General features: G+C 42.7%; 3 protein-coding genes across 3 annotated transcripts; 2 read left to right on the forward strand and 1 right to left on the reverse strand.

The window, feature by feature from the left end:
- Nucleotides 1-2,870: 2,870 nt before the first annotated feature.
- On the reverse strand, nucleotides 2,871-7,225 carry LOC135494101 (uncharacterized). Its single transcript, XM_064781852.1, has 9 exons — nucleotides 6,951-7,225; nucleotides 6,596-6,671; nucleotides 5,987-6,334; nucleotides 5,177-5,369; nucleotides 4,725-4,829; nucleotides 4,317-4,501; nucleotides 3,702-3,978; nucleotides 3,274-3,433; nucleotides 2,871-3,024 (listed from the first exon to the last, which is right to left on the reverse strand). The coding sequence occupies exons 1-9, from the start codon at nucleotides 7,223-7,225 to the stop codon at nucleotides 2,871-2,873; spliced, it is 1,773 nt and encodes a 590-aa protein (XP_064637922.1).
- Nucleotides 7,226-9,608: 2,383 nt separating this feature from the next.
- On the forward strand, nucleotides 9,609-12,607 carry LOC135494172 (protein FRG1-like). Its single transcript, XM_064782013.1, has 7 exons — nucleotides 9,609-9,763; nucleotides 9,978-10,189; nucleotides 10,414-10,583; nucleotides 10,871-10,975; nucleotides 11,124-11,212; nucleotides 11,592-11,702; nucleotides 11,982-12,607. Exons 1-7 carry the CDS (start codon nucleotides 9,699-9,701, stop codon nucleotides 12,016-12,018), a joined length of 789 nt encoding a protein of 262 aa, XP_064638083.1. The 5' UTR covers nucleotides 9,609-9,698; the 3' UTR covers nucleotides 12,019-12,607.
- Nucleotides 12,608-16,727: 4,120 nt separating this feature from the next.
- On the forward strand, nucleotides 16,728-21,145 carry LOC135494102 (glycine receptor subunit alpha-2-like). Its single transcript, XM_064781853.1, has 7 exons — nucleotides 16,728-16,987; nucleotides 17,171-17,253; nucleotides 17,507-17,647; nucleotides 18,021-18,212; nucleotides 18,511-18,665; nucleotides 19,206-19,340; nucleotides 20,849-21,145. Exons 1-7 carry the CDS (start codon nucleotides 16,728-16,730, stop codon nucleotides 21,134-21,136), a joined length of 1,254 nt encoding a protein of 417 aa, XP_064637923.1. The 3' UTR covers nucleotides 21,137-21,145.
- The last annotated feature ends 599 nt before the right edge of the window (nucleotides 21,146-21,744 follow it).

Raw genomic sequence — 21,744 nt, forward strand, 5'->3', positions numbered from 1 at the left:
TAGTAATCAAATCTGTCTATAAAAGACCGCCCGCAGATACCTCCTTTGTTCATGCACATCCTCATTTACTTTTTTTCCTGTGCGTGTATTCAATAATGGTCTCGTTTTGTTCCTTACATTATAATCAAATTCGATACTGTGGCAGTGACACTTTTAGGAGATGTAATGCAGTGATGCCGAAAGAACTGAGTGAATTCTTTTTGTTGTTGTTGAACGATCGAATTATGCAGAGATGCTTCTGCCATCAACAACCCAGGGTGTTGTTCGGTTCCCGAAATGTACAAGATCTTGTTGAAGTGAAAATGAATAGTGCACAGTTAAAATCGTCAGTTATTTTTCTCGCTTCTCAAAATGTTCACTATCGTTATACTATCATAAAATCACTAAGATCAATGGTGCATTTCACTGTGCTAACTTGGTTAATATCATGGATAGAACTTAAAATACAAATGATGAAATCTATGATACAAAGATATGTGACAAAAAAGTTTTCTTAAGTGCCTTTCTGCGTGCAGTTCCACGCTGAATATTAAAGAGGGTATGATTCCATCGCACATGTACATCTCATTCGGCCTGTTAATGAACCGAGATATTTTTGTCTTCGTCATCCTTTAAGCTGGGTTGCTTAATGCAGTCGTTTTGAGTTAAAAGGAAAATTTGTAATTGGAAACATGGTATAATAAAAACTGGATGTCATAGACAAAATAATGGCTGAAACAGCCGGTATCAGATAGATTTTCCTATGAGGGAGGATAATGGGGTTTACGGGAACGAGAACGTCTTGCACTTCAGATGGCTTTCAGTGGCTTGAGGGGAGTTTTTCTTTGAAGTTATGTGACGAAGAAGATATCCAGATTGAGAACGCCAATGGCGGCGAAACCACTGATACGAGTGCAGCTAACATGAGGCCACTGTAAATATCGGTAGCAGTTTATTACAATAGACTGATGATGTTGGTCATACCAAGAATGGTTTTGAAAAATACCGAATCTCCATCAATAAAATAGTATCATTTTGATAACTGTCTTGTTGTTTTCGTATAAATTTGATGTGCATTATTGAATGCAATGAATCTTTATTCATCTCAACAAATGATTTTTCGGAAAGAGCAATTCTGTGGGCAGTAGAATTGTTTTCATGTTCTGGAGCTAAAAATCATGTGGTGATCCGAATCCACAAGTTGAAATAATATTGATCGTATCTTTGAAACAAGTGAGCATTGTGTGTCCTGGATATGTCATCGAGATGTACTCACGACTCAGGAATACAAAATTCTCGACCCACGGACTTGCCTGTCCCCCTAGCAAAGGAAACCGATTCTGCTGAGTGGCCTCCTTTCAACTTAACATCAAAACTAACGACGTTAGTAGATGTGGTCATTTTGGATTCATATTCTCTCATCTCATGGTCACCTATATCCCACACCCAAATTGTCCCTTCAAATCACGTGCACTGAACTTTCTTAACGTACACGATTGCCCTGTGCATGCGCACCTTCGACTTGAACTCGATTCCAAGAGAATCGACTCGAATCTCAATTCAAATCTGCCATTGCTGGACATCATTGCCGCCAAAAACTATTTCTTTTGACCCTGTTGACCTCGCTTCTAAAAAAAGTTTAAGAAAGCCATTCAAACATTGAAATCAACTGCGAACATGTTCTATTAAATCACCGAGCTATATAAATACGATATATTGAGAAAAATATGTAGAAATATTGCATTATACGATTACCTTGGAACTATTTTCACCCAATTACTCTTCCGCCAGCGAGACCTAGTCACAATCATGGCGCGAAGCCTAAAGGCCTGTGAGGGCTCGTCTTCAGATTGCAAAAAATCTCCAGTCCAACACTAAATCCCTGGTGGTTGAGCGGTTAGAGCGTTGCGCTATAGCTTCGATCGGTGGTCACGGGTTCGAACCCTGGCGAATCAGTTTTTTTCGTATTTTTTAAAAATATTTTCTTTCCATTTTTCATCCATGAGCGTTTATCAGGCGCCGATTCAACTTAGATTCGAACCCTGGCGAATATATTTTTTCGTTTTTTTAAAAAGTTTTCGGCGTCTAAAATTCCCGAGGATACGTTTAGGCCCATAGATTCCATGCCCTTTTTTAGTGGCCCAGCTACAAATATTCTTTGTTGAAGGGACAGCTTTGGCATTAGAAAGGCTGTTTTTCATGCAAAATAGTTTGAAGTAATTACTAGCCTCAGTTATTTTTGATTAGCTCAAAGCGAAGAGAAACCTCTTTCCGAACTACATGTATATACGCTTTGAATGTTAAAGCGACCTTTATGGAAGATAATAACATGCATGTCGATCAATCATTTTGTTTTCTATGTTTGTTTGAAATTTCGACACAACGTAATAATCGTGATCATCTTTTTCAAGTCCTATGATAGATCACCATGTGCATTGACGGGATTCTACCGGTAGTGTCATAATAAGAAGTTGATCGATTAATGACTTAACTTTTCAACTCAATCATCTTTAGCATAAGACAAAGGGAACATTTTCAGATATCTAGTACATGTATTCTTTAGAATCTTTTTCTTCTTCTTCTTCTTGGCGTTCGAGTGGTCAAACCTTTACACCATTGGTCCTGAAGAACGTGGCGTAGTGACGCAATTCAAATCTGTCTCTGTTCCCCACAGCTTTTCTTGGAGAGATGTGGCCTCCGAACAGGCCTCCCCTCGCTTGGTAATCAGATGACATTCTTTGGAGTGATGGCCGTGACACGTGACGAGAAACTCTAACAGAATAACGACACAAGAAAGTGCACAGGAGTGGTATTTTTGAAGAAATGTTTTTAACAGTAGCAGGTATCGATAAAAGCTCTCAATCGGAAAAATGTGACACGACAATACACCTTTAGTGATGATAATGAGAGGTCGACAAGGCCAGGTTAAGCCTAAACGAGAGCGGAACGTCCTCAATACGTGTGCAACGGACCGACCTCCTCCTAGAGATGACCTCATCAACTACTTCTTGTCTGTAGGCCCTCCACTTCTTATCTTCGATGTACCTGGGAACAAGAATCAAAGACGAAAGGATTTTTCACATTGTTTGCTGAGATTGTTCATAGCGCAATACAGGTATAGCCCACGACCAGTTTAAAGCCTGTGCCATGCAATTGGAGGTCAAGGTCTCATCACTGTACTTCAAGGCTAGTCATATACATGTACTACACGAAACTAGGTCAATAGGTCAAATAGGCCAGGATGCCCCACGTCGCTGGAGTCCGACATCGTGTCCATGCAGCCTTCTCGCTTACCTGTTGAATGTTGTCCTCATATCCGGTAGCACCGTCTCCCAGTCAATCCGCATTCGCTCAAGCATTTTTGGCTGTCCGTACTTAACAAATAGCACCCTTGGTACCATGATAACCTCCGTCTTTTCTGCCGAAACCACAAAGGTATCCATGAGATCTTCACCTGTGAAAATTAAACAACAAAACCATTGCTTGTAAACGTGGATGAAGGTCGCCTTGCCTTGTTCAATTGCTGTCGTTTGAAGGGAATACGACTACAAATGTACGGTTTTTTTTAATTTATCCCTTTTCTGCTTTGCATGAAATAACACCATTCGTCAACATACTCCCACAGTGTAAGGAGCAACATGTCGTGTGCATCCGACAGGCTTGGTATAATACCCTTGGTAACTCTGTTAGTCCCTTATGAGATAAGATGAAGTGTTACCTACCTACTCCAAAGTAGCTGCCACTGCGTAATTTGCACAGTGACATGAGGTGCCTCTCCTCGATCATGTGAGAGCAGAGGGACATCCTGGTAGGTCTCCTTGCCCGGGCATTCTGCGTAGCTACATTGAAACCAGGCCTAAGAGAACTGGGAAAGTGATACTTCACATGTCCATTGTCGAACTGCTCACGAATGATAATCATTTGCCGGATCACGATGGCTGAACCACTCTTGATGAAATAAACATTTTCGGAGATGGCCTTTGTATTGCCTATGATAACCTGAAAGGAAAAAAAGGACTATCAATCGATCGGAGGTCTTTTCTAGACGGATGGGCCTCATTGGCATTGACAAGGGAAAGGTCTACTCTAAATCTTGTAGACCTCAAAACCGCGGTCACTACAGTGATTAATGAGGACAAAGGCACAACCAGAAGGCCTTACTAACCACTTTAAACCTGTAATGTTTGTTAGAAGAATTGAAGGGAGACAAACATATCAGCCAAAACACCGTCATCAATTCACATAGTTCTTCGGTGACTAGCCCTGTCGGTGGGGAAAAGTTCAGGAACAGTATGATCCATTGAAAAAAGTCGTGGGCAAAACTAAAATGATCTCACCTGGTCTGTGACGTATTCGACCGACTTGCAATTATTCGCCATGGCTTCTATCTCATCGTCTTTGAGATCCCTGAAGAGTTGGATGTTCTTGAGACCGGCTACGCGCTGATTGTATTCGTACTCGTAACTCCTGCGGAGAACCATATCAAAGTCCTCCTTGTCCACGCGGAGGAATTCAGAATGGCCTACAAATGAAAATTAGGACTTTCAATAATAATGATAGTCAAGTAAGACTAGGCGGGGGCTTAGTTTTCAAAAGATAGCCTTACTCTTACTGAGGTTTATTTTCTCAATTGAAAAATTTGTTAAATCGTGCTGTTCTCGCGGTAACTCGTGTTTCAAGTGATACAAAGTTCAAAAGGTGTCCTGGCACTAAAATATAGGCTGGGCATGTTCCACTCTCGCTACCTTTGCAGATGATTGTCGCTGTTCTTGTGATGTTATGAAGCAGAGCGAGCTCCCCGAACGTGGAGCCTTCCGTCAGTTCACCGATACAGTGGCTCATGCTGATACCTGTGTGCAGAAAGACTAAATTTAGTGCTCGTAAGTGGCTGACGACTGTGCACACCGCGGCCGCTGATATTTCGAACAGGCACTAGCTAAGAAAGCCAACTGGTTGTAGCTCAATTTTGCAGCCTGAGTACGGCAGCACCTCGCAATCGCACTTTTCGACCGATGACACTCATTTTTACTCGACTGAGTGAGAAGACAGTGTACAGTCGACCTACATTACGCTTTCTTTTGGAGCCTGGCTTCGATTCTCTATCATGACCATGCCGCCGGACTAGACTGAGCAATGATCCCGAAGCAACGACGGGGGATAAGTTTATAGTGATTTTCTCATGCTTTTCATTTCATACCTGTATTTTTATCCGTCTCTCTAATGAGTACCCTGACAGCTCCAGAGAAAATGAAGTAAAACGAGATACCAATGTGACCTTGCTTGATGATGACCTTGCCATCATCAAAGGAGTCATATTCCACGACTCTTGCCATCTCTTGCCGAACCTTGGTCGAGTATTTCTCAAAACACTTCAACCGATCGACGATACGCTGGAACAGAACGAGTCCGTGTCAGGGGGACGTGAAACGGAGAGAAAAAACACTAGGAGAGCAGTGTTACTCCAAATGAGATACAAAATATGTGGGTACGTTACAGCCGCCCCCATCAAAAGGCTGTAACCGAAAGTGCCGAAGATAAGGCAATGTATACATGAACATACTGCGCAAATGTGCAGCAGGGCAACCAAGTGGACATATACGGTAAACTACTAGGTCAAGCGCGGTCTCAATTTGATAATTTTGACAGCACCTGACCGAGTTTACAGTCAGACCGCCAGTTTGATTTGCAGTGAGCGAATAACTGTATAACTATTGTAAACCCGAGACACGCCTTTATTGATGGGTAGCTTCAGTATCGCCATCTACAAAATGAGTCGGTTACCTAATCACCACCTCCGGTCCTCGAGTATATATGGCCCCGCAGACACATCCCTATATGTGCTCCCGATTCTAGCTCAGCTTGCTATACCTACGCTATGACGGGAAGGACGAGGACATATACCTCTGACATGTCTGAAACCATCAGGGCGTCTATGCCTTGAGAACTTTCAGGTCTACGCTGGCGGGGTAGACAAGCACAACCTCTGAACCCCTCTGGGCGTCTTTACCTTTAGCACCTCCAGGTCTTCCTCCGTTCTATCATCCTGATTCGTCAGCAGAATCTTCTTCGTGCTCGCAGTCAGTCCACCATACGTTCTCCCCTGAGCTTTGTAATGAGTCGGGTTAAACGACACCGTCTCCGTCTGGCCGTTCTCAGTATTCGTCACAACAAATGACTGATTATCATTACGTCCTTCATCCTTGTCGTCCGACTCTTTCGACCATAGGAGATTCGCCTTGACCATTCGTGCCAGCTTTTTGAAGCGACCTTCGCGTCCTTTGCTTGCAAGGGCTTGTGAGAAGGTCAGGGCGGCTGAATTCACTAAAAGGGCTTTCTTAATCTTGTTTGACTTAGACTAAATTGAGGGAATAAAAAGACTACGCATCATATTACATGTAGTTTGGGCCAGTGTAACCACATCCTGAGATGCTGAGCACTTTCATGCCATTCATCAGCCGACTGCAGCTACGTCCAATGTTGCTTCAATACGTTCCAACCTCAAGGTTATGATGAATACTCGCTATAGCCTGGCTAGTTAGGCTGGGCACCCCCCCCCCCCCTTCCCCTCCCCGACGTATAGCCCAGCGAATGGGTCATGTTATATAAAGGTTCTTACATTTGCTATAAGAGATTCTAAATCAGTCGTCTGGCTGTCTGGCGGTGGCGAAAGCTGCGTAGGCTCCACGGTAAAACTATGAATAAACAAAACAATAATGAGCTGCATTTCCCCATTTTTCGATTGAAAACCACTTGCTATGCCAAGATGCAGTTCCCGGGCTGCAGCACCAGTGTACGAGAGCCGCAGTCATGGAGCGTCACAGGGAACATTGGGTGCAGTGCAATATTGGGACTTCATCTTCGGAGTTGAATTTTTTCATAGGTTCAAAGATTTAGGCATAAGGTAAATCTGTCTTTAGAAGTCCCTAGCTTGACTTATCAATTGTGGTCCTCCCCTCATGCCCCCTACCTACCGAGCGTCACTACGTAAATTTTGCAGGGACGCTGCCGCGGATTCGTGACCGTCGAAATAGAGTTTGCCCTCTCCTCGGCTGAAGTCCATTCCCTCTGCCATCACGTCGATATTCTGGGTTTTTATTTTCGGCAGCTGTTGCTTGGATCGAGGCTTTTTTGATTTCAGTTTTGGTTTGGCTCGCCCGATCTTACTCAACGGCGGCAAAAGCTGTCCATCTGCCAAGATAGGCGGGCTTTGTTCTAGTTGCGATTTTCCTTTGGTGTTTAAGGACATTCTTGGTTACTTTTTGTCCAAGAGATCAGCTGAGCGCTTTCCTGCGCAAAGTTGTGTGTGGTCGTCACTGTTGCTAAGACGCGCGTTGCGATGGTTGCTCTCAATCTCCCGGCTTCGGGCCGTCTGTCGAATTTTACATGCAACCGTTTGACGTAGGTCGAGTGACGATGATCACCATTGACGACGCTTAAAGAATGTGGCGAGCCAACTGTGGCAGAGATAGTAGGTCGAATGAGGCTTGGCAACGATGACTACTGTTGACGACGCTTGGAGAATGTGGGGAGCCACTGTGGCAGAGACAGTAGGTCGAGTGAGACTAGGTATTAAAGCTCACTATTGACCACGCTTGGAGAATGTGGCGCGCCAACTGTGGCAGAGACAGTACTAGTTCAAGATAGGCTTGACAACAATGACGACCATTGACGACGCTTGGAGAATGGGTTGCTCTTCGTTAAAGCTTGACTGCGCAAGCGCCAGAGACCGGAAGTTGCATGTGTTTTCGAGAGCACGAAGATCGTTTGAAAGCGCAGCAATAAACTCATTATTAGAGTAATATTAGAGTGTAAAGTAAGCTACTTTCCCAATAATTGATTGTGTACTTAGGCCCCTGTTCTGCCTAGTACTGGTCTGAATGTCGGATTCTAGTACAGTTATGTTTATCTACCGATATCTAGTCTTACGATATCTTTGTCCGGGATTAGATGACTCTGACTCCGAGTCTGATGTATTGTACAGTCGCATGTACCGTTGTACGGTGTACTGTACACATGGACGGTACTACGTACAGTCAACAGATCCTCGCACCACCAGTCGGATGTGGGCGTTCAAAGGCCTACTTTTCAAATACGAATATGCCCAGAATATATCATTTTCCTCCGGATGTCCCACTAAACGTAACGATCATGGTACTGCTCGTATGTGGACGTACTGTAACTGTAGGCCTACTCGGAGGTCGACATATCTCATGAGTTATAGCCAACCCAAGGTTCATGTCTGTCTTTTGGGGATGAAGTATTGGTCTGATATCCTCACACCAACAGTAGGATGTGGGTGTTCAAAGGCCTACCTACAAAATACAAGGATGCGTTCTGTTCTTAGCCAGCTGATTTTCCTCCAGATTATGACCCATACTTTTATTTTTCAGAATCCCATGATGTCATCGTTCGATTCTTTTGGAAGTAGTGGTAGCAGCCTCAGTGGGTTTGGTTCTGGAGGTGGAGCTGGCGATAGTGGCGATGCTGAATTACAACAATTCCTCATGATCGAACAACAAAAAGCAAATTACCAGACCCAAGTACACCGGTTAACGGACCAATGTTGGGAGAAGTGTATGGACAAACCAGGGAGTTCTTTGGATGGACGAACGACAACTTGTTTCTCAAATTGTGTCGAAAGATTTATAGATACTTCTTTGGCTATCACGACTAAGTTTCAGCAAAAAATATCACAGGGAATGTAGGAGAATTTTTATAAGGCAATGTGGCATCGGTTAAGTCTTTCGTTAGAGAAATGTGATGACTTTTAGTTTGACCCTGCAGTACAGGTTGTGGTGTACAGATTTAGGACAAGGCAGTTACATGTATGTGACCTGTGCTCACTCTTGATAAGTCAACCAAGATGAGTCAGAATGACTTTGCTGAGGTACATGTATCAAAGCTCACAATTGCAAGCTAAGAATGAATTCGGAAACACATAGTCAACAACTTTTTCTGAACTATTCTCATGTGTGGGACATTATACAAGTCAATAGTTTATCACATGCTGAGAGTTGGATTTGGTAACAAAATCATGACCAGTAAAAGGACCTCACCTTTTGATGCAAAGTCCATGCTAAAGAATCCTAATTGATGTCAGTTTTGGACATGAAGGGCAGCCACAGACCATCGCTACATTCATGACTATCAAAAAAAATCATCAACTTACTCGATGTATTGTATTTTGTACAAGTGATATAAGTCTATATGTGTTACCATGGTTACCATAGTATGTATTCTGTAATAATTGATGAATGATTAGACATGCAATTTGTATCATTACCAAAATCCTTCGTTTTGTGTCGTTGTGTTCTGACCATTGCAGTATAGAACTGGGATGGAGCTTCCTTCAGCTTTGTCAAGAGCCAAACTGCATTGACCAGAGATCTCAACCCTCCCTGCAGCCAAGTGTAGGCTGCAAAACTGGAACCATCACTTATGTCCTCCTAGGTTGTTTATGGACCTCCGTCTTGGACCTCATTGTACCAGAAGCCCAATGATCCCAAGCTAGTGCCATTCGCATTCACCGTCCGTCTGATTGTGACTATGTCTCCATGTGCCAGTTACCTGTCCCAAATCCTGGTTTTCTGTAAACCTGTTTAGTTCGTCATTCTCCTGTTAGATGGCAGTAGAGTGCTTCTTGTTTACAATTTCATGTTTTGTGAGCAATTCCCTCAATGAAACCTCAATAATCAAGCCATCTAAATTCAAATTATATAATGGCTGATTCGTACACATTCGTGAAAGGTGGTAAATTAAAATTGAAAGGAGAAAAACACAAGAAGTAAGTCGTCAAACCAGAAGTTTTGAAAGGAATACGATTAAACAGGGTGTGCCAAAAAAACTTGCATTCAGCATTGGCTTATGATATATGCAACGGTATTCATATGCAACCACCTACTTTTTCACGCCTGTTCTTTTGTTTGACAGATGGAATGATATGCCTGAAGGAAAGCCATCTTCCCATGTCCTATCACTCGTATGCATGGTTATTTCAGAAAACACAAAAAAGGAAAGAAAAGAAAACATGATGAGGACGATCCAGACATTCCAAAGATTGATGAAGACGACACAGCAAAACATGGAGGCTGGTGGATGGTCCAGACGTATCAAGATATCAAGAACAGTGTTGCGTTAGAAATGTCAACAATGGCATACATGCATGCTATGGATAATGGTACATTCACTGTGGGGGCTCCACATGATGAAGGTAAAATGTGCGAAGAAGTTGACCAACTATGAATCATGATGTTAAAATGAACATGTTAGTAAAATCTCATCCATTATCAGGGCCAACATGCATTTGCATATCACTTTATCAGATCCTTTGCAAATTTCTTCAAACACCATATTTCTTTCCAGTTTAAAAGCTAAAATGTCTATGTAGGACTTGCCTCTTCACAAGATGTCTTCAATCATTCATTGTTATTGTAGGTGACGAGCCTGAGCCCCCAGAAGTCTACACAGCTTTCCAGATCAATGAGACGAAAATTGCCCTGAAGTCTGGTTATGGGAAATACCTGAGTGTGAGCTCGGAGGGGATGGTTGTGGGTAGAATGGATGCTATTGGTGGTCGGGAACAGTGGGAACCTGTATTTCAAGATGTAGGTTGATCAAGGTGTTGTGTGGATTGTGCATATTGCTGGTGTCTGTCATCGCTTTGAAAATGCTACGAGTACAGCATGAAGGACACCATCAGGTTAGCCTACAGGACTGTTTGGAGAAATGTTCTTCGTTTTCTTAACAGATGTTCCACAAGTCAATACAATTTACACAAGTGGCATATGCCTTTAATAATGAGACCATTCATATTCAAAGATTGTCTGAGATCTTCTGAATATGCATTCTGCCACTGACCTTGCTGACTCATTTTGATTCTGTTTATTTTCAGGGTAAAACAGCATTACTGGGCTGTAACAACTGTTTTATGTCGGTGAATGATGATGGGGATATCTGCTGCAAGAGCACCAAGGCAGAAGAGGGGGAAATGATTAAGGTAATAGATAAAAAATGTTGCACTCACCTTGTCTTTGCCTTGTCCTCTTGCCAATTGAGGGGAGTCAATTCAACCAAGTTGCACCGTCAATGTGCTAACTGTAAAGACCAACATTGTATGTTATTTTATATATCTTGCACTTGTCTAGATTCGAACCAATAGTGAGAAGATTGTGAAGGTAGATAAAGGACCGAAAGAAGAAAAGAGTGGAGTCCGGAGTACAGAGATTAATTATGTGTAAGTATCCATTAAAGTGGATATCAAGAGTCCAATGTGGTCACAACCTTTTCTGAATTCACCAGTCCTCAATTCTGAATGTGGATACATTTCAGAGTCCATGAGGGCTTTCTTCATACACTTTTGTCCGTTTCGTGATGTAACTTGTCCCTTCCTTAGAGTAGTATTCGAATACACCTCAAACTTAGGAGCCAAATTCCTCTGGCAGTCAGAAGCCAAAGTCACAACTGTCCACTTCTAAGTGGGTCCTGATATCAAATGAGGACATCCAAGGAAACAACTCTCTAGGTTAATAGCAGCTTTCGTTGTTCTTGAATTACCGGCAAAGAGGTGTTTCTATATAGTGAAAACATAACACAATTTGTGGCTCTCTTTCCAGTAAGAAGTTTCAGAGTTTTCAAGACAGACGCCTCAAGTTGAATCAAGACGACAAGGGTGAACTGAAGCGGGCACGGAAAGAAGGAGACTTCCATGAAGCTTTGTTAGACAGGTTCGTGTGCCTGATTGTCGTTGATAAAGAATTTCTCCTTGCAATAAACAGCTCTTCCAGTAGACTCCTAAAGATATTTTGTTAATAGATGTCATGCCAGTTCGTTAGATTGAACATGAAAGTAATTTGTTCTGAAAGTGAAAGGATCGCCATTCCTGTTTTAGTTTTGGCTTTAGTCATTCATTGTGTTGATACAGACTTAGTCTTCATGTATAGAAAATGCATGCGGCTTATCATATTAAACTGCTTTGTACTCATTTCTACCCATTCAATTTTCAGGAGAGCTAAAATGAAGGCTGATAGATATTGTAAATGAGAGAGAGGGACATTATTGAGTAAGACTCTGGGGGAGTACCATGTGACACACTGCCACAGCAGACACTTGTAATTACAATACATTTCCTGCATCAGCTGACCTTTACAGTGTTGTCTGTAAATCGAAGTGTAGGATGATGTGGATCAAGATTGTGCTGGTAGTGTGTCTGCCAAAGCGACAGTAGTAGACTATTTGGACAGAGTCCTGGTACCATATTCTCATGAATCTTGAGAAGATTATGTGCAACATTCTAGCAACATCTGGTTTTCATTGATTTCGACAACCTCATTTGCCAAGGTTTGTGCATGAAGGCTGACCACTGACTTCTACATCAGTAAAGATTTCGTCACAAAAGGACAAGCTGTGAAGAATCATTTTACTGGCTAATTGAAGACATTGCCAGTGATTGTAAACTAATATCAGCTGTCAAATAAATGTTGTTATATGAACATATGTAGTCCTGTGTCTGTTTTCTGCAGAGTGTGTACGTGCCTTACTCTGCGTGCTGTTCTCAAACTAGGGCCAGGGTTTTGTTGACAGATGCAGAATACCATGTCACAACTTGTCTGTTTTGACAGTTGAGAGCAGTATCTGGCATTGACAATAAAATTATATTCAATGAACTCGTCCCTTCCTGGTGTTACTGAAGCTAAAGTAGTATCCCCTGTGTTTCTTGGCACTGTGATGATGGGCCCAAACATGAAACTATTGTCAAAACTCTCCCTGTCTTGATAGCTTAGCGCATACAATATCCTGGCCAACAACTAGCCTCAGCAGTACATCGAGCCCATATTGCCCCATTCACTGTCCCAAGTATTTCCAACCAGGTGGCTTGTGAATGAAATCCCTCGCTGTGTCTCGGGGACAGTGTCACAGCTAAGCCTGCTTATATGGTCAGTGTTGAGAGACAACTCAGATTATGGCCTCATGAGGGTGTAGATTTGGTTGGTAATGACAGAAGACAACTGTCGTTAACCTGGTTCTTGCTTGTCTCTCCCGTACGCCGTCTTCAAGTCGCTCTCGAAATGACTCCGTGGCTGTGGCAGGCTACAGCTGATCCTGTAGCTGATCCGAACTTCGCTGTCCTTTCTCTCACAAAAATGAGACTATGGGGCGAGAAGGAAGCATGTACACGAAGCGATATTCGTGCGAGTTTTTGTCTTCGCGATCAGTGATAACACAAAGGTGCGTACAACGAGAGGAGACTTTGAGATGTGGCTAAAGAGAAACCATGGAGAATGCATAGACAACAATTGAATTGTCTCCGTAGTTTTATTCAGAATATTTTACATGTACTAGTAGTCTTATTCTGTTACGTTTTGCGCCAAATATGTTTGGACGAGATGAATTTGAAGAGATTCTGACACAATTGTTTTCCCCAACCAAGCAAGTACAAACAAACTTAAGTGCAATGCAATGAAACGTTAGGTGTTGTAGATATATAGTTCAAATATATGATTTAGTTGAAAGACTCTGGTTCAGTCATGTTGTGAAGCCATTCAGAATCGTCTGAGTTCAAGTGCCAAGTCTGTCAATATCATTGTACTCAGTTAGCGGCAACGGGAAGTTCCACTAAAAGTTGTAAATTGAGGTTTTAATATAAAATGATGTTTCCTGACAATGTCTACTTAAGGACAGTTCACTGAATCATGATAGAATACTTGTACTGTAAAATCGACTAGGTACCATTCTTCCTTTCTCGGCGGGATAGCAGATAACAGGAATTCATAGTATCTGATTACTTGCAATCTGCGATCCAGTTCAAACTAGAGAAAAGGATAATTTCCAAGACATTTTCATGGCTTTATTAAATCATTTTCAAGAAAATGTAAATTTACACGAGTCGTTGACAAAATACAGGGGCAAAGAGCGAAGTGTATTCTGTACGAGGGCCATTTTAACACTGTTGACCAGTTGCTTGTTGAGAGGGTCAAGACAAGTAAATAAGTGAAATGACGTTTAGGAAATAGCATGTGTTCCTTGCGGCTAAATTCTGTCAAACCAAATATTGGTCAGAAAAAAATACAACATATTGTGAAAGCTTGAAAGAACTTGAAATGACGGATTAAAATATACCGGTGAAAATCTAAAACGGTCATATTGTCCAGAGTTTTAGGGTTTCACACGATATATGTATATATATACGCATATATAACGCTTGTGACGACACGTCATAATCATATATTTTAGTGAGCGCACTGCATTATTCTTCACTTAAATCTGCCCCCTCATGGTGCGAGGAGCAAGGGAGCAAGCTAAGGTAAATCGCTATAGTTCTTAAAGTGCCCAGTTCAACATATTATTTCACCAAAACTATACACTATTATTTATGGATATGACTATGTTCAATATTTAGGAACTATTGCGTGTGTTTTGATAGGTATACAATAAAGGACATAAAGCAGTCGCCCATATTGGTATACAGTAATGATGACGAGATGTCAGTTAATGATTGTTTTCTGATCAGAAGGTGAGCATCACGATATCAACACCAGGAAAGCAAGGAGTTTCGGAATACAACCCTACCTCATCAGCATGACTTCCAGGATTTATTTCGTTTTAGGGTAAGTTAAATTTTTTTCCACTAATAAGCGATTTTTGGTCGGATCATTTGTATCGCGCACGAAGGTGTGTGGTGTTAATAGGTACCTTTATGCTACGGCGGGGACTGGGGTTAGCGCAAGATTATAGCGATAACCTGTGAATGGACAAGATTTACGGCAAAGGTAGTCTCTCGGCCTTCCAAAAAGGCCCCGGGCTGCTTACACGCGCTATGTTGTGTCATTTTGGTCACGCACCCGCCATAAAAAGTGTCACGGGTTCATTTCAGACGTTTTCAGTCGGGTGCTTAAAATGTAGATAATTTCGGCATTTTCATAAAGTGAGAGGGTCAAAGTTATAAGGACGGATGATACCATGAAAATATAATATCGGAAAGAAAAAGTAGGTTTTGTACTTTTTAAATGACCCCCCCCACGAAGTTTAATTATCTCGCGGGACATTCTATGAAACCTTATAGCTGCATGGCAAAAAGTTCATTTGTTGTAGTGATCAAAGCCAAAAGATTAGCCTAGGCCTATAATCAGGATACCATAAATCCCATGTTGGTTTTACGGCTATAAAGAAAATGTTAGAATTCAAAGCACGATCTTTCCGAATAAAGGACTCCGCAGTTCATTCGAAGGCATAACAGGTGATTTATGAAGACAAGTTTAATTTTTGTCCGACTTACGTTGACACGATTTTGAATTCTTTGTTTCCGTTGTTTTAATCAAAATAAATGGCATGACATAACGAAAACCAAGCAATCGGAGTCACACACTTCATTGACATTTGGTAATTGTAGTGTGTATCACCTCATTATTATTGCCATATCAAAGGTCTATACATTAAATAGATACTTTCATATAAGCAAGTCGGCTCAATTGATATAATTATTCCCTGTGCACCCATTTACAGCTTTCCACAGCGGCAGAAATAAAGCATTTTTATGTAAATACTATCATCGTAACATTTTTTAGCTTCGGTGGCAGCATTTGTTGGGTTTCATGATTGCCTTCCTTATATGGCAAATATAAACTCATTATTAGTGTTGTATTGTACATTATAAAAGCGAGTCACTGGTAACGGGATACTCAAAAAGAGTAGAAGAGGGTGTCCATCTGGTCCAGAAATAATGTCTGCACTTGTTGACCCTCTCAATTGATAACTGGTAGAACTAAGTCATGAGAAGGAGCGTACATTACCAGAAAGTTTATTGGTTTTAGATTCATACTCAACGAACCGGCACATTTCGCTCGTGCCGTACTTGACTGCGGGAAGTAGCTAATACAAGCATGAATGTTCCTGAGGGAGGATTGAACGAACGAATACTGTAGTAATCTTTCACAAGGGAGTAATTACGCCAAAAAAACAACCCGAGGATTGTATCGTATCTACAGCCTACTCATATACTAATTACCCTGACTAATGATAATGTAACTGGATTCTGCTTTCAGCATCCTTATGTCGATGTGGTGTTTCTGTCCCGAGATCAATTGCAGCCAGCAACAAGAGGATATGATCAGCCACATGTTGGCCAATTACAACAAGACAGTCAGACCAGGTTCATTATTGGGTAGGAAAGGCATATCTCCACATGGCATTGTATGACGCGTATCACTAACGCACAAGTTTAACTGGGTAGTACCAATACCTTTTGCAAGAAACTACATCTTTAAGAAAACGACAATAGGTCGAGTTTTCCATTTATTCATCTTTCTTGATATGGTTTCACGTATATTTGGATCAATGGTGAAATGTTGTCGCGTATAAACCTGGCCTCGGTTAATTTTGACCACCAACAGAAATTGTGATAATGGTCTTCCTCTTCCAGGGATACCAACAGTTGTTCAGGCGCAGTTCCATATCAACTCTATCTCATCAATCAGTGGCATTACCATGGTAGGTGGCAGTCAGCATTTCTAGCCGTCGCTTTCCGACACTGACGTTTCGTCATTCCTTTTTCGCCATGCACTGTACGTCATCATCCCTGTTTCGCGGTGCTGATGGGTCGAACAGCTAACACGCCTCTTTCATCATGATTCGTATTACAAAAGGTTGCAGCCCACTTGTCTGGGCTCCTAACCTCGCTCTTGCCGTCTAAACAGATGCTGGGGGAGCCGACACCCCTGTCTCGTCATTTTGCTGTAAAAATATTTTTTGCAAAGATGGGCGCTTATTTCATTCTAACTTTTTATACCATCCAGGATTACCACATCGATTTTTATTTCCGACAAAAGTGGAATGACCATCGCTTGGCCTTTAACAGCACCGTTGACTCGATTACGCTCGGGTACTATCGAACAAACGATGTGTGGAGGCCAGATACATTTTTCTACAACGCGAAATCAGGCTCTCTTCATGATATCACAGTGCCAAATGAATTGTTTATGTTGTCGCCGGATGGGACTGTCCTCACAAGCCAAAGGTAAAATCCCGTTGATATCCTCACTCATACCGAGTCTAACTGAGATATACGTGTAATTAGGACAGCAGCAGGTTAACTAGAGGACAAAATCAAAGGATCAACAAACTGAGTAATTATGGCCGGATACACGTTTAATGAGCCAGATTGACTGACTATTTCCAGATGATTTATTTTGTTTTGCAGAATAGCGCTGGTCCTCACCTGCAACATGTATCTGGACTATTTTCCAATGGACAACCAATCATGTCACATCATTATAGGAAGCTGTACGTACACCACTACAAACTGAATGCGACCATAAAGAAGTAATAGCAAAAAGGGCCGGCCGACAAATAAATCAAACCCTTCTCATCAACACTTTTTGAAGCTTCTTCACATCGGTTCGGCACGGATATTCGTTTCTTTACATTAATTGAAAGATTGGGATCTTCCCCAATTACGAGTTTGAGTTTCGTCACATGTTGAAAACTAGCCGGATATTCCGATAATTTCCGATAATGGACATTTCTCTCATTCCAGATGGCTACCCCGCCCGAGACATCACCTACAAGTTCATGGGGGACCACTCCACCACTTTTGAGACTGACATGCTCCTCCCAGAGTTCATCATCGACAAAACCAACGTGGAACAAAAGGACGAACTCCTCATTTACTCAACAGGTTGAGACACTTTGTCCGTCCAAACAAAGGTTGTACTGTCGCTGACTAGTTTTGCGACAACTGGTATTAACTTGAATACCTCAATTATGTGGTTCAACGTGACTCGATTGCTGGATTCACTTCGGTGTCAGATGGCTCGGGAGTCTGGAAACCCCTCCCCAACCCCAGTTCCAGACACTGTCACAATAACTTTTTAGACGTAACGTTATAGTAGTCGAAGATGGCCGTTTACTTCTCCTTTTAGAACGCGTCAGAGAGGCGAACAACCATGCTCCGTGTTCCTTTATATAAAACCTACTGTTTTTCGGAAGGACCTCGTCCGTTAAACATTCAAGTCAGGCAGTTTGTTCTCAATCACCCAATCTCATTTTAGGTAACTTCAGTTCTTTGAGATTCGTGCTTCACATGGAGCGAGACTTCGGCTACTACCTCATCCAGACGTATGTCCCGAGTATCCTGATTGTGCTTCTGTCCTGGGTGAACTTCTGGCTCGACATCCACGCCACGCCGGCTAGAATCTCATTAGGTCTACTCACTGTCCTCACCATGACCACACAGTCCTCAGGCAAGTAGAAAGTCGACATGAAGACTTAACTGGTGCTTCGTTGAGATATTGTCAAAGCTAAATTAAATAAAATAGAGAGACGACCACGCTTACAAAAGAGCTTTAATGGACTAACACTAACATTTCCCTTGCAACTTCACAGAGAGGAGCAGGACACTTTTTTTCCCCGGTAGGATGTCCCGCAGTTTACGTTCGAGAGCCCTTTTTCAGCAAGTTAATTGTCGCGATGGCTAATGTATCGTACGAGCTAGTATCTGTTACTTGATGCATTGATAGTTACTTAGATTTCTTGTTGCAGGCGTGAACCAGCAACTTCCCCGGGTCTCCTACGTGAAGGCAATTGACGTGTGGATGTCCACTTGTCTCGTATTTGTGTTCGGAGCGCTGGTCGAGTTCGCCTGCGCCAACGTGATAGCCAGGAGCCAGATGAACCGTGCGACCAGGAAGAAGGTGGTACGTATGTCTCATAAAATGGTTTCCAGTAAAAGCGCCAGTCCTTGATCTGACTCAGTTGTGACTATTTTTCATTCGAGGTCGATAATCATGCATTGGTGATGATCAGTCATTTCAACGACCATTATGGAAAGGCATTCATCACGCTTTTGCAGCGGGTATTTTTTGCACACTTCTTACTACACGCACTATAATGCATCCCAGGGTCCCTCGCATAACCCTCTCCCCCTCTACCCTCGCTGGTGAATCAAAAGGTACAGGTGCGCATGCACACAGCCCCAAAATGTTTGAGCGGGTGTTTATGGATACTACACGATGGTCAGCGCGCATGTTATATCATGACGACAAGCATGCAAATTGGCTAGCATCGTAGAGTTTCCCGCATCTTCAGCGCCCCTCCCTTGATTGTGACCTGATGTGTTGTGTATATCCATGTCTTAGTGCATGAAGAAGTTTTGCGGAAGTATGTTAAGAGAAGCGATACCTCATGGTCCATTAGCAGCGAATGAATAGGCTCATCCTCCGAGGGTTCTTTTATAGAAACGGGAGGAACAGGGAGAAGAACGGACAGCCGCCTTGAAGACTCCCAATTTAAAGTGGACCCCTCTGTCGCATGGAATTAACGGAAGGCAGAAGAGAGATCCCCACTTCTCTTTGACTGGTGTATTCGATCCTGTAAGTTATGGCTGGTCTTCAGCCGCAAACAGGTGGAGGCCGCACTATAACCTTAGAATAGACAACCCCTATCCTTCTGTCCTTAGACGTTGGCTATCTTGCAAGAACTATCCTCATCTGAAGATTCATTGGTCTTCCTGGGTCTCCAACGACTGTGTTATGCGGTGTGTCATCGAACCGAGGCCGTCGCGACTGTCTCGAATACAGCACAACTTATGTCATGATGTGTCATACGGCAGCACATTTACATTGGCGATGTTGCCAAGTTTACAGTGCTGTACGCCCAGCCTACTGCAAATCTGAGGGATACCGCGGACTAGAAGACCAAGTGACCTTGAGAACATTGTAGAGTACCAAGGCGTACATTCCTTTCCGATATATCGCCACACCGTCGAGTACGCTATGGCCAAATTAGCTTTCTCCCTCATTCCTCTCTTTCTAAGATACCTAATGTGAGTCTTTCTGGTGACGGTACTGGTGATAGTAGTCGGCTCGATATCAGTCGAGAAACCCTTGTCAGAGAGCTGAATGTCATGTGGTTGCTGGCGGTAAGTGGGAATAGTCTGTGTAATAACGTCGTGAAACTGGAACCCTACTAATACATTAAATAACTAGGTTTTCGTCAGCACTTCTGTAGACAGAATGGCTGTTTAAAGCCGACACTAGGTTCCTCAGGAACACTCTTTCAAGAAGCAGCTGCTCGTGCAGCACTCACGTGCGCGTTCCACACGAACTGTCATTAAGGAAGCGGCGACCACAACGGGATTCGAACTCATAATCCCTGAAAAGTGAACCGAAAACTTCAACCAGTAGATAGAACACCGCACTTCACGACCATAGACCTCACTTAATTACACTGATGTTTGTCTCCAAGGTGGGTTGTTCCCCCAGTACACCATATCCCAGCGCTCGCAGTGATATGTCTTCAAGACGGGTTGTTCCCCCAATACACCACCGCCCAGAGCTGGCATTGATCTGTCTTCAAGATAGGTTCAAACATAAGATCTGTGTTCTCTCCCAATTGCTCGGCACACGCACACAGGCACGCGCAGTTATCAAAAACCGTTCTCCTCCGCCTCCTTCTCCATACAGGTGCCCTTCTTCTTTCTCACATCCGACATCCTGATTAGAAATTAGATTCAAATATCCTATGGATTCATTCCGTGGCCCTAAGTTGTATATCTGCCAGGGATGACCGTGTTCTTCAGAAATGACTTTTGCCAACTGGGGACAGCTATACTGTTTGATGGTCTAATGATCTGTATCCCATTCAGTTTTATCGTCGATGTTTTTTGTTTCTTTGGTTGATTCCTTCTATAAAAAAGATGACTAACCAGTGTCGCGTAAATGAATTGGCACAGGACTGGATGACACCACAGACCTTTGTGCTTCTAACGTATTGCGAAACCGGCCAAATACCGGGCCCTGCATGGGTCTGCATGGGGCCTTCCTTATTCCAAACCGCAGCTTTATTCCACTGATGTCATACTCTTCCTCTCTACCTTCAGACAGAGATCGATTACAGCATATCCACAGGAATTACTAACGAAGGCTTCTCAAAGGAAAGCAACGGTACCTCCCCATTGGACCCCAATGCAGTCAACAATGAAGATCTCTTATACAACATAGTCCAGCACAACGTGAGGAAGAAAGCCTCCAAACAGAAACTGACTCACGCCGAGAAGTTAGAATTGGCGTCAAGGTTGCTATTCCCTTTGGCGTTTGGGCTGTTCAATTTGTTTTATTGGCTTCACTACTGGTGCAGGTGGTTCGAGTCGGATCGCTGCAGAGTTTAAAAAAGGCTTGACGAACAATGTTAGAAAGTTTAGATAAAGGGGCATCTAGCTTTATATTTCACCTGATTCCGTCCGATGTAGTTACATGAATCATGAAGTGACATGCAAATTTCATTATTGTAAAAATGGTCATGACCCTGTGAAGCTGCAAGCATATTGACATTTGCAATATGACACTCCGGCCGTTCGTAGGGTTTGTGACGGATCCTGACGGAGTTCACAACAGAAGACTGTGTAATGAATGTGCCTGTTGGTGGTCAAGAGAGTCCACTTCGCTCGGTGCGTTACTGGTTTTACTGTAGTTTGACGAACACACGAGCAATACTGTATATTGTTTAAATAAAACACAGAAATATAATTTTCTATAATCTAGGTCTCATATTTGTTTGATATGAGAACAGTGTGCAACATCAGGAGAGCTACCATAGTCAACAAACGTCGCCTTGTGACATGGGAACCGTGTCCTCGAGGATTGAGACAGCTCCTGGTAGAGCAAACAGCACAGCACCATGTCTGTACATGGCCTAGTTACGCATTAGCCCAGTATGTGGCAGAACCTTGCATAAGATGCGAGTGGACCTCTACTTCTTTTGTCCAAGGATAGGCCG

The sequence above is a fragment of the Lineus longissimus genome, chromosome 9, assembly GCF_910592395.1.
Source record: "Lineus longissimus chromosome 9, tnLinLong1.2, whole genome shotgun sequence".
Taxonomy (NCBI): domain Eukaryota; kingdom Metazoa; phylum Nemertea; class Pilidiophora; order Heteronemertea; family Lineidae; genus Lineus; species Lineus longissimus.

Bases quoted from the DNA above. Each gene is read 5' to 3' on its own strand.
- LOC135494102 (XM_064781853.1), top strand. From the start codon at position 16,728: ATGGGCGCTTATTTCATTCTAACTTTTTATACCATCCAGGATTACCAC. The intron at 17,254-17,506 runs GTACGTACACCA...CTCTCATTCCAG, and splicing joins TCACATCATTATAGGAAGCT to ATGGCTACCCCGCCCGAGAC. The intron at 17,648-18,020 runs GTTGAGACACTT...ATCTCATTTTAG, and splicing joins ACTCCTCATTTACTCAACAG to GTAACTTCAGTTCTTTGAGA.
- LOC135494172 (XM_064782013.1), top strand. From the start codon at position 9,699: ATGGCTGATTCGTACACATTCGTGAAAGGTGGTAAATTAAAATTGAAA. The intron at 10,190-10,413 runs GTAAAATGTGCG...TTGTTATTGTAG, and splicing joins GGGGGCTCCACATGATGAAG to GTGACGAGCCTGAGCCCCCA. The intron at 10,584-10,870 runs GTAGGTTGATCA...GTTTATTTTCAG, and splicing joins GGGAACCTGTATTTCAAGAT to GGTAAAACAGCATTACTGGG.
- LOC135494101 (XM_064781852.1), bottom strand. From the start codon at position 7,225: ATGTCCTTAAACACCAAAGGAAAATCGCAACTAGAACAAAGCCCGCCT. The intron at 4,830-5,176 runs GTATGAAATGAA...TTCTGCACACAG, and splicing joins AGAGACGGATAAAAATACAG to GTATCAGCATGAGCCACTGT. The intron at 4,502-4,724 runs GTAGCGAGAGTG...TTTCATTTGTAG, and splicing joins AGCGACAATCATCTGCAAAG to GCCATTCTGAATTCCTCCGC.